Source organism: Muntiacus reevesi, chromosome 1 (genome assembly GCF_963930625.1).
Source record: "Muntiacus reevesi chromosome 1, mMunRee1.1, whole genome shotgun sequence".
Taxonomy (NCBI): domain Eukaryota; kingdom Metazoa; phylum Chordata; class Mammalia; order Artiodactyla; family Cervidae; genus Muntiacus; species Muntiacus reevesi.
The window spans coordinates 43,114,526-43,132,267 of record NC_089249.1 but is presented as its reverse complement, the minus strand read 5'-3'; the positions used below and the strand labels follow the sequence as shown (position 1 = coordinate 43,132,267).

At 36.1% G+C, this 17,742-nt stretch overlaps 1 protein-coding gene and 1 pseudogene across 1 annotated transcript; both read right to left on the bottom strand.

Moving 5' to 3' along the window:
* Nucleotides 1-11,766: 11,766 nt before the first annotated feature.
* LOC136159761 (taste receptor type 2 member 19-like) lies at nucleotides 11,767-12,684 on the bottom strand. The gene has a single exon (XM_065922329.1). The coding sequence runs from the start codon at nucleotides 12,682-12,684 to the stop codon at nucleotides 11,767-11,769; it is 918 nt and encodes a 305-aa protein (XP_065778401.1).
* Nucleotides 12,685-16,012: 3,328 nt separating this feature from the next.
* On the bottom strand, nucleotides 16,013-17,069 carry LOC136166744 (taste receptor type 2 member 50-like; annotated as a pseudogene).
* Nucleotides 17,070-17,742: the final 673 nt, after the last annotated feature.

Genomic DNA, 17,742 nt, shown 5'->3' with positions numbered 1-17,742 from the left:
AAGTTTTCCAGCTTGACCAAAGTTATGTAGATCTGCAGTGAACACTATGGAAATTAATCCATCAGTACCATGATTGAAAAACACATTCTGTTTATGGATAAACTGGTGAGAATGAGGGTAATGAAGTTGATTTTCCGGTGTCTTACCCAGTTGGTTCAGTTTATTATTCCCATCAATCCATTTCCCCAAATGCCTATTATGAATTTCATAGGTTTAAAAAAAAAAAAAAAACTAAAAAGACCTAATCCTGTGTGCTTCACATTTCTTCTGAGTGAAAAACCCCCATCCAAAATACCACTACTGATGAATTAAGGGGTTGAAAATTAAGAGCCTTATGGTGCTTTTCTGTTTTTATTGTGGCTTCCTTTCCATTTCAGTAAACACAAGCTTCTACTATCACACTGGCCCTCAGCTAACATTGTGAAAACTATTTCTTTTCCTCTCAAATGTCAGTATGTGATTTCCCTGCCAACAAGTATGGGTATTTCTTCTTTTATAGTAATATCTGCTGTATCTTTTCATGTTGTATTTGTGAAAGAAGAGAATTTACTTTGCATAGATGTTAATGCCTTCCAGTGTTTCACCTCTGCCGTTCCCTAAAATGCACAAAAAAAGCATGAAACCCTCCATGTTTACAGAGTCATTTGCAGAATTTAAATTGTTGTAGAAAACTGAATGTAGGGATGAAATTTTATCATCACCGTCATAATCAGCAATATCATTTGACTATAGGACCAGAAGACACACGCTGCTGCTGCTGCTGCTAAGTCGCTTCAGTCATGTCTGACTCTGTGCGACCCCATAGACGGCAGCCCACCAGGCTCCCCGGTCCCTGGGATTCTCCAGGCAACAACACTGGAGTGGGTTGCCATTTCCTTCTCCAATGCATGGAAGTGAAAAGTGAAAGTGAAGTTCTATCAGTCGTGTCCGACTCTTAGCGACCCCATCGCCTGCAGTCTGCCAGGCTCCTCCATCCATGGGATTTGCCAGGCAAGAGTACTGGAGTGAGTCGCCATTGCCTTCTCCGAGAAGACACATAAAAAGAACCAATAATTGAACTTTACCTAGACTGAAGGAAGGTAGGTGACTGCTTAGAATTCATAACTTTTGGAAAAAAGTTGGTACAGAAGAATCTCAGTATTTAAGTTTAAAGTAAATATATTTTAACCAGAATATTTTTATTTTGATGATTACAGTGATGATAATCAATATTCTCTAAATATGTGCCTATATTACAAGGACTTTTTGTCACTGAAATCAGACTTGCTTCTTAAAAAATATCATTTAGTAGAAATTGAAGAATATTCTGTTTTGAAAAAAATGTGTAACCTGAGATTATAGAATTTATACAGTTTGCTCAAGTTACATCAAGATCATGGAGCTACAGGTGACATATCAGGCCTTAAATGAGATCTTTGAATAAGAGTGTCCCTCTCTTATATTCCTACTATCTGGTTGCATCTAAACTGACACAGGGTTCATGTGCGAGACCCTAGAAGTTTTATTGGGGATGTAAGGGCAGATGTCAAAGAATCTGGAGGACCCTAAACCCTTCAATTCTACTGATCCTCCTTTGTCGGATGAATCATCCTTTCTCCCCTCACTGAGAAGATTAGTCCTCCCTCTCCAGAAAAACCGTGGTGACTTCTCCTAAATTGGATGTGTTATGGAAGAATGCTGACCCTCCTCAAGATACATCCCTACCTCTTCTTTGTCCTCTTAGGGCTTCAACCTACAATCACACTTAACTCCCACCCCAGAAATGATAAAGTGTAATGCATGAGAAGGTAAAATACACAACAGAAGAATTATAAGATTTTGTATATTTTATATTAACACACATTTAAGAGTATGAGTGAGAATGGATCTTACAGATGGTAGGAATTAAAAACTGCAAGACATCAGATATAATAACTAACATATTTTCTTTAAGTGTCACACAAATAAAAGTCAAATAAGTAGTCCATGTGCAAGGAAAAAGAATTATTTCCCTAGTTTAGCATTGGAATATAGAAGTGGTTAAAAAAACAGTAGAAAGCATTTTTTTCTAAAAAATTCACAAATAGTCTTCAATAAAACTAATTCTTGAGATAAATTCCTTAGGATAGAGTCACCCAAGGTAATCTGATATGTGAGCTTTTAACTAATCTAATTCAAGAATACTCTCAATTTCCAAAAATATCTACAATGAAGTCTCCTAATTCAATCATCAGCAACAATACTCTGCAAATCAACTGAAATTCCTAAAGAGAAAAAAATCCTAATCCCTAAGGTACAATTAATAGTTTGCTTCACTTTCTTCCATATCTTGTACAATATGGCACATACGTGATGCTTTAACGAAGAGTTTTAATCTAAAAATCCTTCAAACATATTATGGCAAAACATCTGTATTAATTTCCTGTTCCTTATCTGGACCTCCTGTTGTGAGATAACTCATGCAAGTGGTCATTACTGTGCCTCAACAGGGTTGGCGATTTTGGTCAATGGTTTTGTGACATCAGGTTCCCTAATACATCCCTAATGCTTCATTGTACTGTTTTAATCTAGAAACCCTTCAGGCATGCTGTGGGTGACAAAATCTGTATTAACACATGTGTTATTGCTTCTTGCAAATAGTAGTGCTAACATATACAGTGGTGGCTCAGACAAACCCGCCTGCAATGTGGGAGACCTGAGTTCGCTCCCTGGGTTGGGAAGATCCCCTGGAGGAGGGCATGGTCAACCACCCCAGTTTTCTTGTCTGGAGAATCCCCATGGACAGAGGAGGCTGGCAGGCTACAATCCATGCGGTCTTAAAGAGTAATTAGCCTCCAACTAAGAAAAATTAATGAAAAAAAAAAGAGTTGGTTGAGCAACTAAACACAGCACAACATATACAATAACCCTCCAGCTCTGCTAAGGATTGAAAGGCTGAATTCCATTTGATTTTCATGCAAATGTGAGTAAGAGTAACTTGCACTGATTTGCAATATTCTTTTTGACCCTGGGTTGTTGCATCCTGGTACCAGTTTTCAGAATTTCCACTCACATTAAAAAAAAAAGCAAAACAGGTTGAAAACTTAAAGCTTGTTGTATAATTCATGATACAGAGGCTACAAGTGGATTTTCTCACTTGAAGCAAAACCAAAAGAAACCTAGAAGAATGCTCACAAGTCTTTTCAATAAGATCCTAAAGCAATTAAATTTTTAAAAATCAAAACTAGAATTCACTAGTCAAGCATAAAAAATATAGAGAAGAGATAAGTAGTTTCAAAAGAAATGTCCAAAGAATGCAGAGTAATTGTTAGTACAGTTATGTTTTGATTTTAGGGGAGAAACTGTGTAACTATATTTAAATGCAAATATTCATGAAGAGAATAGAAACCACCACCATTGATATTATTCTTTCCCTCTCTATCTTTCTACCCTCTGGTTCACCTAGTTAAAATTCCTGATGATTTCCAGTATGTTCTTGAAATAACACCAAAACCTCATAATGGTTTTTCTTGCCCTCTTCTTCCCCACGTAACAGATATTTTATGTGGCCATGTTGCTAACAGGTGTCCAGTATTTCTTTCACATAAATTTGAGTTAGTGGAATTGAAAGAAGAGTTTTAACAGAGTGGCAAGAAAAGAAAGTAGTGTAAGTAGAGATAGACATCTGAGTTTTTCAGTGTTTGTAGTTGGAAAGTTTGGGGTTGATTATTTCTGTGATATTGAAGGGGCAAGTACATTACTCTTTCAGTTTTCAGAAGAGATGGATAGTGTCTGTGATATTTTTCTGGAATTGACTTGCTTTCTCTATGATCCAACGAATGTTGGCAATTTGATCTCTGGTTCCTCTGCTTTTTTTACATCCAGCTTGTACATCTGGAGGTTCCTGGTTCATGTACTGTTGAAGACTAGTTTGAAGGATTTTGAGCATTACCTTGCTAGCTTGTGAAATGAGTACAATCATGCAGTAGTTTGAACATCCTTTGGCACTGCACTTCTTTGGGATTGAAATGAAAACTGAGGGGCCACAACTGTTGAGACTGGAGATTGTGGAATGGGTTGCTTGAAATTAAAGAGTTTAATCAATCTGCCAGATAAATTTCAGAGCAGAAGTTTGATTAATGAAACAGTCAAGCAATTGGTTCAATGTATAAAAAAAAGTTCTATAAATGATAAATATGCCCAGTCTGACTGAAATTGATCTGCCAACTAGCTGCAGGAGATGACTAGGTAACTATTCTGGAATTTAAGTCATCCTTTTCAGAAGACATTTATACAATGAACAGAAAACAAGTGCTTGGATAATGTGTGAATATGGTTTATATTGGATAGCTACCACAAGTTATAATGGTGAAAAATTTAGTGCGTTTTTTATAAAATGTAATATTTATTTCTTATTGCTGGTGATAAATTATCACAAAGTTTGTAACTGAAATGAAACAAATTTGATGCCATATAGTTCTTGAGAAGCCTGAAATGGTCCCACTGGGCTAACATCAAGGTGGGCTGAAAGAAAGGTGTTGGTAAGTATGGATTCCATCCAGAGGCTTTAGGGGAGAATCCATTCCTAGACTGTTCCAACCCCTAAAGGCTGGCTGCATCCCTTAGCTCAAGGATGCCTGTCTTCTTCGAAGCCAACAATCATGGTCCTCTGATCTCTGGTTCCATCTTCCTATCTTCTTCATTCATTCTGACTCTCCTGTCTCTCTTCCAGTGAAAAGGACCTTTGGGATTCCAAAGAATAATCCAGGACACTCCCCACATTTCAGTCAGTTGACTAGCAGCTTTAATCCCATCTGCAATCTTAATTCTCCCTTGCCTTGCACATAACATTATGCACAGGTTCTAGGGATTAGGATATAGACTGTTGAGGGGCCAGTATTTAACCTACCACAGAAGGGAAGGCTGTTAAGTGTACTAAAAAATAACACCATTGATAGAGACTTTATCTACTTGAGATGAATATAGGAGTCATATTCTGTCAGGTAAGTTGACAGATTTATTCCAATGTTACTAATGAGGTTAAGAACAAGTGTGCTGATTTTCAAGACTTATCTTTGGGCTTGGCAGAGCTTTCTTATTCATCTAAATACAGCACATAAAATGGGTCTTATCCTTGGAACTTTCACTTGTGTAATCCATAATTTTGCTTGAATTACTTTCCCCTTACTTAAAATTTAAATATCCTTCACTAATATAAGGAAATTCACACTCTGTAGGCCTGAGTGGACATTAATAGTTATGCCATAAGATAGATTTAGGAATCTTTGCACAGTTTTTAATGAAAAGTGCAAGCATTTTGGAGGTAAGACACTCCTGGGCTTATTCCAGCCTAAAAAGAAGATAAGCCTGAATTCCATTCCTGGCTCTGACAAGAACTGTGGGTTCTTCAATTCAGTTCAGTCGCTCAGTTGTGTCAGAATCTTTGCGACCCCATGAACTGCAGCATGCCAGGCCTCCCTGTCCATCACCAACTTCCGGAGTTTACCCAAACTCACGTCCTTTGAGTTGGTGATACCATCCAACCATCTCATCCTCTGTCGTCCCCTTCTCCTCCTGCCCTCAATCTTTCCCAGCATCAGGGTCTTTTCCAATGAGTCAGCTCTTCACTTCAGGTGGCAAAAGTATTGGAGTTTCAGTTTCAAAATCAGCCTTTCCAATGAACACCCAGGTTCTTGGTCCCATATTATTTCCTAAGATGAAAACACAAAGCAGTAATTGACCCTGGACACATTTCTGGCATATTTATTGAATTTCAATATATTCATCCACACTTAGTTGGCCTTTTTTTTTTTTTTTTTGAACTACTTAGAGTAATGATGCTATGAGCATTCTTTTACATATTATTGATACACTTGTCTTGGAATATGCTTAAAGGTAGAATTTTTCTTCTATATTTACTAAATATGAAACTCTAAACTGCCTCACCAAAAAGGAAAGGTCCAAAAAATAATTTAACTAAATTTATCACATTCATTCTCAGTCTATATGTTATTATTCTTATATTTTATTTATCATACATATATTTAACCCCACAAAATATGGCCTTCATACAGTCAACATTCATTTGAACTCACATATATTTACTATTTCAGTTAATTTTCAGTCATTTTATGTCTACAACTATGTATATACAATAATTTTTCTTATATCTGAAAAATATCTTTTTGAATTTCTATTTATGAAAAGTCAGCTTTTCTTTTGAAACACACTGAAGATATTCTGTGTAGTTTAGCTATAATTATTTCTGTTTTTTTTAATTTAATTTTTTCTATTTTTTAATTGAAAGATAATTGCTTTACAGAATTTCGTGGTTTTCTTTCAGACATCAAGAAGAATCAGCCATAGGTATACCCATGCCCCCTCCCTCTAAGGCCTCCCTCCCATCTCCCTTTCCACCCCACCCTTCAGCCTGTTGCAGAACCCCTGTTTGAGTTCCCTGAGTCTTATAGAAAATTCCCATTGACTATCTGTTTTACATGTGGCATTATAAATTTCTATGTTACTCTCTCCATACATCTCCCCTTCTCCCTCCTCTCCTCCCACCTTGTCCATGGGTCTGTTCTCTATGCCTGTTTCTCCACTGCTGCCCTGAAAATAAATTCATCAGTACCATCTTTCTAGATTCCAAATATATGCATTAGTACATGATATTTATATTTCTCTTTCTGACTTACTTCACTCTGTATAATGGGCTCTAGTTTCATCCACCTCATTAGAACAGATTTAAATGTGTTCCTTTTTATGGTTGAGTAGTATTCCACTGTATATACGCACTACAGCTTCTTTATCCATTCTTATGTCAAATATTAGATGGACAACTTAGATGATGGACATCTAAGTTGCTTCTATGTTCTAGCTATTGTAAATAGAGCTGCAGTGAATATTGGGGTACATGTGTGTTTTTCAGTTTTGATTTCCTAAGGGTACATGCCTAGCAGTGAGATTGCTGGATCATATGGTGGTTTTAGTCCTAGCTTTTTAAGGAGTCTCCATACTGTCTTCCATAGTAAACTGTATCAGTTTACATTCCCACCAGCAATGCAAGAGTGTTCCCCTTTCTCCACACCCTCTCCAGCATTTATTGTTTGCAGACTTTTTGATGATGGCCATTCTGACTGGTGTGAGGTGGTATCTCATTGTAGTTTTGATTTGCATTTCTCTGATGAGTGATGTTGAGCATCTTTTCATGTGCTTGTTAGTCATCTGTATGTCTTTTTTGGAGAAATGTCTCTTGACGTCCCTTTCCCACTTTTTGGCTGTATTGTTTGCTTTTCTGGTATTGAGTTGTATAAGCTACTTGTATATTTTGGAAATTAATTCTTTATCATTTGCTTCCCATTTTTAGGGTTGGCTTTTCACCTTGTTTGTAGTTTCCTTTGTTGTGCAAAAGCTTTTAAGTTTAATTAGGTCCCACTTGTTTATTTTTGTTTTTATTTCCATTACTTTAGAAGGCATAGAAGATCTTGCTGGGATTTATGTCATTGAGTGTTCTGCCTATGTTCTCCTCTAAGAGTTTAATAGTTTCTGATCTTATATTCAGGTTTTTAATCTATTTTGAGTTTATCTTTGTGTATGGCATTAGGTAGTGATCTGATTTCATTCTTTTGCATGTAGCTGTCCAGTTTTCCCAGCACCACTTATTGAAGCGGCTGTCTTTGCCCCGTTGCATATTCTTGTTTCCTTTGTCAAAAACAAGGTAGCCATAGGTGCATGGGTTTATTTCTGGGCTTTCTATACTGTTCCATTGGTCTATATTTCTGTTTTTGGGCCAGTACCATAGTCTCTTGATGACTGTAGCTTTGTCTGAATTCAGAAAGGTTGATTCCTTCCAGCTCCATTCTTCTTCCTTAAGACTGCTTTGGCTATTCAGGGTCTTTTGTGTTTCCATACGAATTGTGAAATTTTATGTTCTAATTCTGTGAAAAATGCAATTGACAATTTGATAGGGATCACAATGAATCTGTAGATTGTATTTGGTAGTGTAATCATTTTCACAATATTGATTCTTCCCACCCAGGAACATGGAATATTTTTCCATCTGTTTATGTTGTCTTTGATTTCTTTCATCAGTGTCATAGTTTTCTGTATACAGGTCTTTAGTTTCCTTAGGTAGATTTATTCCTAGATATTTTATTCTTTTTGTTGCAATAATGAATGGTATTGATTCTTTAATTTTTCTTTCTGATTTTTCATTGTTACTATATAGGAGTGCAAGTGGTTTCTGTGTATTGACCTTGTATCCCACAACTTTGCTGAATTTGTTGATTAGCTCTAGTAATTTTCTGATAGTTTCTTTTGGGTTTTCTATGTATAGTATCATTTGTATTAAAATATTTCCCTTATTGTGCTTCACTGACAGCTTTAAAGAAAAACAGTTTGTAGACTTACAAACATTAATGATGCTTTCTTTACTGTTTTCATCATAGTTTCAGAAAGAACAGTTAAAATTCTGCAATGTGATTTAGTTGTGAAGATATTCATAGAAAGAGTAGTCTCTTCTACTTAAACTGTATTTCCAGTGCTACATCAAATGGTCCTGTTAACAGATACAAAACTTCATGAGTACATTTTTTATGACTTACAGTCAGTAGCTATATAATTTCCAGAGTAAACATTAATAATGTTCATTTATCCTTGATGCCAGCTGCAATTTCCCATTTCTGCTAAGACTAAAAGGATGATTCAGCTATGTAAACACACAAATATGAGAGAACTGGTTTCCACTAAACTGTGCTTTTATCTCCCCTGAGTCATATATTTGAATGCAAATATTTTGGATTTTGAATAAGAATTGCCAGAAAAAAATTATATAGCTCAGACTTTACTTGCCATTCTTCAATAGGATCCTTCTGTGAAGAATTTTGTTGATTCTATATAATTTATAGGAATAAAGAAATTATGAATAGTTCACATTTCATACCCAAATCCTAAGAAAAATAACTAGAAACATTAGAACAGAACATTATATTAGCTAAATCAGAAATCACAAACAGAAGAGACAGACAAAATACATGAGCAAGCTACAAGTGCTACAGTGCACAATCAGCTATGACTTTATGAAGACACAAGCATGTAGGGTGAACTTGAATTCTTTGCAGTTGATGAAGAAACAGAAAAAAAGAACTCAAGACAGATGTAAGGGCATATAGATATTATCAAAACGATGTGAACAAGCTACACCATGCTTCTTAATGAAGAAATTTCTTTTCTTTTACAGTGACTTGTTGCTATTTTAATTGAAATATAACTAAGTGCCCTCCCACTTCCACCATCTCAATTCCATGTTGTTCATTCTGGGCTGGAGAGTGACCACATTTCCTGCTCCCCTAACAGATGGTTGTGGCAAGCTGATCAAAATCTGAAAAATGTCACGTAAATGAAATTTATGTCTCTTTTTAGGCCCATTCCAAAAACTTCCCCATGGACAGTATGCCCCACATCTTTTTCTCCCAGCTTTCTTGTAAGGAAATAACCCCAAGTGGATCTTAGAAACTGCATGATAAAGATGGTAAACTTGATTGGCCTGATTCCTGTTATTCAACTGTCTAAAGAAGGCCACTCAGACATACCAGTACTCTTCAAAGGGCAAAATAAAATGTGCACTGTGTTTGAATCACTTTATGCTTGAGAATCTATTTGTGGCAACAGTTTGTCTACTCAGTCTAATTCAGAAACTGGAATTGAGATTGTGTAGATTTTGTAGAGGCAATTGAATGGTGAGGAACAGAACTAGGAAATCCATGTGACCTGCAGAGTTTGTGATCAGTTTCATTTTCATTGGTTTTCCACCCTCATAGTTTATTCATCCATTTAGTGACTAAAATATCATTTGGATGAATTCTTCTATAGACTGTTTTTTATGTCCTAAGATGGGGTAGGAAACAGATAAACATGATCCCCACATTGTAGGGTTTACATTGTCCTAGGACAGAGAGATAATTAAAAACAATGAATAAATCAGATGTGGAAATGATTTACTTTAAGTTTAGATCATGTTGTTATAATTTCACAACTAAGAATTAATATAGACATGTAAATTCAGTTGTTGATCAAGGTTATACACTTCTTTCCTCTAGTGAAAATTGTTATCAATACTGTGTCAACACACTTTTTCTACTTCATCATTTTCCATGAAATTACTATAAAACAGATCTTGAAGACATTTCCTATAATTATTGCATAGACAGCATAGATACTACTTTAATACATGCAGAAAAGCCATTCAATCATATAGCAAAAATTTTTACTATTCTTATACCAAATGTATTTTTAAGATAGGGAAGATCTGTGTCTTCTTGTCTCAAGGTCAAAAGGAATTTTTAGGTAGGAGGAGATGATTAGCATTTCAGAGGAAGCCCCAGATGGTTTAGAGGGAAAATGAATAATCTGACATCAGATCTCCATTTCAACATGTGTTCTTAGTTAAAAATTGTAAAAAGTGACTTTCCTTACTGCATGTGGAAATATAGCAGCACTGAAAACAAGTCATGATGAATATTTTCTTCTTCATCCATATAACAGAACTGATTCTTTTCTAAGTTTTTTTGTCTGTGTATTTAATAGTCCTCTATAGAGTTGATTGTACACATATGTAAAATTTATCTAAATATGATTGTTATTCTTGAATTTTATTGTGGGCATCTTTTCCTAACAATGTTGCTAATTACTCTTGAATAAACATAAAGTAAGTGATGGTGGAACAACATCTATCTCAAATATATATCCTCAATGTGTAATCTAGAATTGAAGATCATTACCATCCAAACAATTAGAGGCTCAAGCAATATAATCTAAACACACTGTGGTGCCACTTAGAGTGGAAAATAATGATGAATTCCTAAGTTGTCAGTTTTTTAAAATTCATAACTGTAGATTATAAATTTTTCAATTGGAAGGCGATAACATAGAATATGTAGGTGAAACACACATTGCTTCATAATCCTGAGGAAATTCACGTAATATTTTATACAGTTAGAATGTTTATATGAAATACATTGGTTAATAGTATGGTAATCTTAATATCTTGAGAGTTCCTTGGACTGCAAGGAGATCCAACCAGTCCATCCTAAAGGAGATCAGTCCTGGGTGTTCATTGGAAGGACTGATGCTGAAGCTGAAACTCCAACACTTTGGCCACCTCATGCGAAGAGTTGACTCATTGGAAAAGACCCTGATGCTGGGAGGGATTGGGGGCAGGAGGAGAAGGGGACGATAGAGGATGAGATGGCTGGATGGCATCACCGACCTGATGGGCATGAGTTTGAGTAAACTCCAGGAGTTTGTGATGGGACAAGGAGGCGTGGCATGCTGCGATTCATGGGGCTGCAAAGAGTCCGACACGACTGCGCGACTGAACTGAACTGAATCTTAATATCAGGGCTTCCCAGATGGTGCTAATGGTAAAGAACCCACTTGCCATTTCAGGAGACACAGGAGACTAGGATTCAATCTCTGGGTCGGAAAGATCCCCTAGAGGAGGAAATTGCAACCCACTCCAATATTCTTGCCTGGATAATTCCAGAGACAGAGGAGCCTGGCGGGCTACAGTCCACAGGGTCTCAACGAGTCGGACATGAATGAAATCACTTAGAACGCAATTTTATCATCTTTCTTATATCTTTCATAAACACACACAAAGACACTTTTTGTGATTAGCTTGGGTAAAAGACTTTTCTAGGTAAACCTTTGGATATTTACTCAATTATAACACATTTTTTCAAAAAGCAGAAGAAAGTATAAAATGTAACAGACTTCATCCTTTAATTTTCTGTGAGAAGACATATGTTTCTACCTAGTTTCTTTTATTTTTAGCCAGCATCTTGGCTGCCACAGAAATGACAGAAAGGTCTGTTTTAATTTCCTGTTTGTCCAAATCAGGAAAAATGAGTGCATTGAAGGATAGGTGATTGCAAAAACCTGGAAAAGCATTCGGACCAGTTCCTTCTGCAGCTCATTAGAATTCCAAATTGTTAAAATTACAGTCAGAGTGTAAATGGCAAACAGGAAAAGAAAGGAGATGACAGTTTGCATGGCTTTTATGTGGACCTTGGTGCTGGGATCTTGGGACCCTTTGCCGTTGAACTTCATCTTCCTGAGATGTTTCCACAGGGAATATATTAGCAGCAGAAAAGATGTCAGGGACACAGTGAAGGGTAGGAAGTTTGTTAGTGTGAGCAGGGTCATATTTGAAAGGTGTAAAATGTCCCTTAATTTGGTCTTCTCAGTGATGTTTCTCTCATATTCACTTGTCTGAATAGTCTCATCTATACTTGACACTGCAACTTCAAAAAGCAAAATCACTGAAGTCCCCAACATCATCATGAGAACTACACTTTTAACTCTCCACTTCAGGTGAAGAAAAATTAGGCTGGAGAAATTAGCTATCTTGAGCAAATAAAATATACTGAGGCTAGTAGCAAGCCAGTTACTAAAATGGTTGCTTACTGTCCAGGCAACATGGATAATAATTCTTAAACTATATAAAGCTGGATTATACGTAGTTGCATACCAATTTATTAATATTGTCCAGAGCAAAAAAATTCTGCAGACTGCCAGAGCAGTGAGAAGCCCATCAGCTGAAGAGATCTTTTGTCTCCTGACCCAGTCATTGCAGTTCACCAGTGCTATGAAGCCATTCGCGAAATTTCCCAGAACAAATTCTGTCACTGATAGAATGGAAAGAATGCTCAATACTAAAGTTATCATGTCTAAAAAAATCCAAGTCTAATGTCACTATTGCAATTCCTTCAATATTCCGACCTTAAATTCTTTATGAAGTTGATTTCTGGATGTGCAGTGAAGTTCTTATTTCTTTCAAACTCTGTGATGAATGTCAAGCAGAAAAGCACCAGGAAATAATATTGGAAGAGTTCAATGACATCTCGATGAAAAACACTGCTATTCCCTAGCAGCTCAAATTAGCTCTCTTCATATACTTTGTGCCCTCCCATGGGATGGATCACTTCATAAGTGACTTTGAAGTAAAATACGAATTCTCATTTGCCAGATGCAAATAAGGACCCATCGTTTTACAGAATTTCCCATCTACCTCTTCACAATTTGTGTTCATCAACTTTTGTTGTTAGTGAGGAAAATTTTGAAACCCAATGCAGAGGATGCACAGTGAAAGCGTAAATGATTTGATCAAGCTTGATCATAACTATGCTCTATGTTATTAGGATAATCACTAGGATCTTGAGGTGATTTGTAATGCAAAACAGACACCTAATATAGTGTTGGAAACTTTCTTTTTTTAGACAGAATCAGGGCTTTTTGTAAATTTTACATGTGGAATAAAGGGTAGACATTGGAGCGCTGAATAAGTGGGCAATATTGGACAATTGCTACTATTTTTAGTCATCCAGGAACTGAGTTCTATTCCTGAAGCCATGCACTATGAGATCTAACTCTCATTTTAGGAAACTAAATTGGAATACTTTCTGAGCCTGCCTTGAAATTACCAAAGCTGCCACTTTAATCACAGAATAAGAGGTTGGGGAAAAAGTAGCTATCTTCAGGAAAGACAAGATGCTGAGGCATATGTCAAACAAGACACTCAAGTGGTGGATCATTACACAAAATTGAATATTATTTTTCCCAGTTTGACCAGTGTTATGTAGCTCTGCATAAAGCATCAAAGTAGATATTAATCAATCAGTAATAAGATTAAGAAATATATCTTAGTTATGGGAAAGCTGGTGAGAATGAGATTAATGAAGTTGATTTTCCAGTGTCTTCCCAGTTGGTTCAGTTTTTTATTCCAGTCAATGCATTTCCCCAAATGCCAACTATGAATTTCATAGATTAAAAAAAAAATAGAGTCCTTATCTTGTGTGCTTCACATTTCTTCTGAGTGAAAAAAAAACTCCCATCCCAAATACCACTACTGATGATCAATGGGTTGAAAACTATTCATGAAAACTATTCATTTTGAAGTACTTTTTTGTTTTGATTGTGGTTTCCTTTCCATTTCAATAAATGCCACCTTCTATTATCACACTGGTCCTTAGCTAACATCGTGAAAAACATTTCAATTCCTTTAAAATAACTTACTATGTGATTTTTCTGCCAACAAGAGTGACTATTTCTTCTTTTATTGTAATATCTGATGTGCTCTTTTGTTATAATATGTATAAAAGAATAGAATTCAGTTTGCTTAGATGGTGATCAAGAAAGATTCTCTACCAAAGTTTCACCTCTGAGTTCCCTAAAATAATTTTAAAAAGCATGAAAATCCCTAAGTAGGAGTTTATAAGAGCCATTTCTCAGAATTAAAATTGTGATTTTAAGAATGAAATTTTATCATCATCTTATTATCAGCAGCCTCAATTGACTATAGAAGAAAAGAAGAAAACACATAAAAAGTAACAATAATTCAACTTGGTCTAGATGAAAGAAGGTAGGTAACTGAAAATAATTCATAAACTAAAAATAACTTTGCACAAATGAATGTCAGTAATTGAAGTTTAAAGGAAACATACTATTTTTACCAGAATAATCTTCATTTTGATGATTATAATAATAGTAATCAGTATTTGCTAGGTATATCCCTATATATTACAAGATATTCTTGTCTGTGACATCATATTTGCTTCTCAAAAACCTCATTTACTGGAGATAATATGAGTAACTTTTCTTGGATAACAGCTTATCTGTCATTATGGGGAAAGTCAAGGAACAAAACTTGATCTCAAAACACCATTCAAATGAGCAACTATAGTACATCAGTGACAGTGGCACCATCCAATATGCATGCTTCTCGTGCTCAATCGTTTCGGTCATGTCCAACTCTTTGCAACCCTATACACAATACAAAAATTCTCTAAGGTACAAAATTTCTATTGTATATTACATGTATTAATATTTCATTATATAGTTTTAATCATAATACAAAAATTGTAAGAAATGATTTTCTTAACTGAGTGTGGTAATGCTACAGCATTAAAAGCAAGTCATGATTATTTTTTCTGCTTCACCCCTATCATGGAAGTGTTAGTCACTCAGTTGTACCTGACTCTTTGTGACCCCAGGGACTGGGGCCCGCCAGGCTCCTCTGTCCATGGAATTCTCCAGCCAAGAATACTGGAGTGGGTTGCCATTTCCTCCTCCAGATGATTTTCCAGACCCAGGGATCAAACATGGGTCTCTCTGCATTGCAGACAGATTCTTTACTGTCTGAGTTACCAGGGAAGCTCACCCCTATCATAGGACTTCATTTTTTTCTAAGGTTTTAGCCTACTTATAAAAATATAATATTCTTCAGTGAAATTATTACACACATATATAATATACACAAAATCTGTTTATTACTTTTGAATTTAAGCTGGTTTTCCTTTCCTAACCGCATTTCTAATTACTCTCTATTGACTATGAAGTAAAATTCCATGATGAAATAATATCTATCCCAAATATACACCAGTTTAATTCACTTCAGTCACTCAGTCGTGTCTGATTCTTTGCGACCCAAAGGACTGCAGCACACCAGGCTTCGCTGTCCATCACCAACTCCCAGAGCTTACTCAAACTTATGTCCTTCAAGTCAGTGATGCCTTCCAACTATCTTATCCTCTGTTATCCCCTTCTCCTCCTGCCTTCAATTTTTCCCAGCATCAGGGTCTTTTCAAATGAATCAGCTCTTTCCATCAGGTGGCCAAAGTATTAGAGTTTCAGCTTCAGCATCAGTCCTTCCAATGAATATTCAGGACTGATTTTCTTTAGGATGGACTGGTTGGATATCCTTGAAGTCGAAGGGAATCTCAAGAGTCTTCTCCAATACCACAGTTCAAAAGCATTAATTCTTCAGTGCTCAGCTTTCTTTACAGTCCAAATCTCACATCCATACATCCTCAGTGTGTTTAAAACTCAGAGTCATTACCATACAATGGATGTATGTGAAAAAAAACAATGCTTCATCATCCTGATAAGTTGTACAATATTTTGTAAAAATATATTGCTTACCTGAAAAATCTTAGTTAATGGTAAAGTAATCACCATTTTCTTAAACACATACACATATACACTTTTTGTGATAAGCTTAGGTGAAAAACTTTTCTAGGTAAACCTGTGGGCATTACTCAATGACATAAGAATTAAGAATTAAGAAAGGAGTGGAAAGTATAAAACATTACAGATTCCATCCATTCATTTTTTTCTAGAAGACACATGATGCCCACCTATTTCCTATCTTTCAGCCAGCACCCCAATTGCCACAGAAACAACAGAAAGGCCTGTGTTAACTTTCTGTTTCCCCAAATCAGGATAAATGAGTGGACTGAAGGATAGATGACTTCAACTGTTGGGAAAAGCAAGAGAAACGGTTCCTCGTGCAACTTTTTCGGACTCCAGATTGATATGATTAGAACCAGGAAGTAAAAGGCAAATAGCAAGAGAAAGGAGATGACCGCTTGCATGGCTTTTATATGGACCTTGGTACTGAGATCTTGGAATTCTTTGCCATTGAGCTGCATCTTCCTGAGATGTTTCCACAGGGAAAAGATTAGTAGCAGAAAAGATGTCAAGGACATAATAAAGGGTATGAGGTTTCCTAGAATGAACAGGGTCACATGTGAAAGCCATAAAATATCCCTCAGTTTGGTCTTCTGTGTGAAGTTTCCTTCATATTCACTTCTCTGCATAGTCCCACTTACGCTTATAACCACAACTTGTAAAACCAAAATGAATGAAGCTCCCAGAAGCATCATGAGAACTACACTTTTAACTCTCAACTTCAGGTGAAGAAAAGTTAGGCTAGAGAAATTAGCTATCTTCAACAAATAAAATATACTGAGGCTAGTAGCAAGCCAGGTGCTATAATGATTGCTTATTGTCCAGGCAACATGAACAATAGTTCTTACTTTTAAACTATATAAAGCTGGATTAAGCAAAATTAAATACCAATGTATTACCATGACATAGAGCAAAACAATTCTAGATACTGCCACAGCAGTGACAATCCCATCAGTTGAGGATATCTTTTGTCTCTTGACCCAGTCAATGCAGTTCACCAGTGCTATGAAGCCATTGGCAAAATTTCCCAGAACAAACTGTATTATTCCTAGGACAGAAAAAATGGTCGATAATAGACTTATCATGTCTAGAAAAAAAAAAAAAAAAGCCAAGTCTAATATCACTGTACTGAATCCTTAAATATTCTGACCTTAAATTCTTCGTGCAGCTGATTTGGGGATGTGCAGTGGAGTTCTTGGTTCTTTTAACTTCTGCGACCAATGTCAAGCAGGAAAGTACCAGCATATGTAAATGAAAGAGCTCAGTGCTGTCTTGATGTAATAATTGCTATTACCTAACAGCTCATATTGACTCCTCTTCATGCACATTGTGTCCTTGCACTCACATTTGTGGGATGGGTTATCTCTTACCTGATGTTGAAATGAAATAAGAATTCTCATTTGCCAGCATGCAAATAAGGACATACTGTGTTGCAAGTTTTCCCTATTTAACCTCCCCATAATTTGTGTTCAACAAATTTAGTTGTTGGTGAGTAAAATTTTTAAACCCAATACACATGCCAGATTTACAAAAAAAGAATTCATGATTTTCTTATCAAAAACATCTAAGATTTTTTGGGGGACACCAGGAAAACAAACACACCATAAAAATTGGTTGCTGATAACCAATATAAAAATAAGACCAGGAGCTGACTGTGGCTCAGATAGTGAACTCCTTATTGCCAAATTCAGACTTAAGCTGAAGAAAGTAGGGAAAACCACTAGACCATTCAGATATGACCTAATCAAATACCTTACA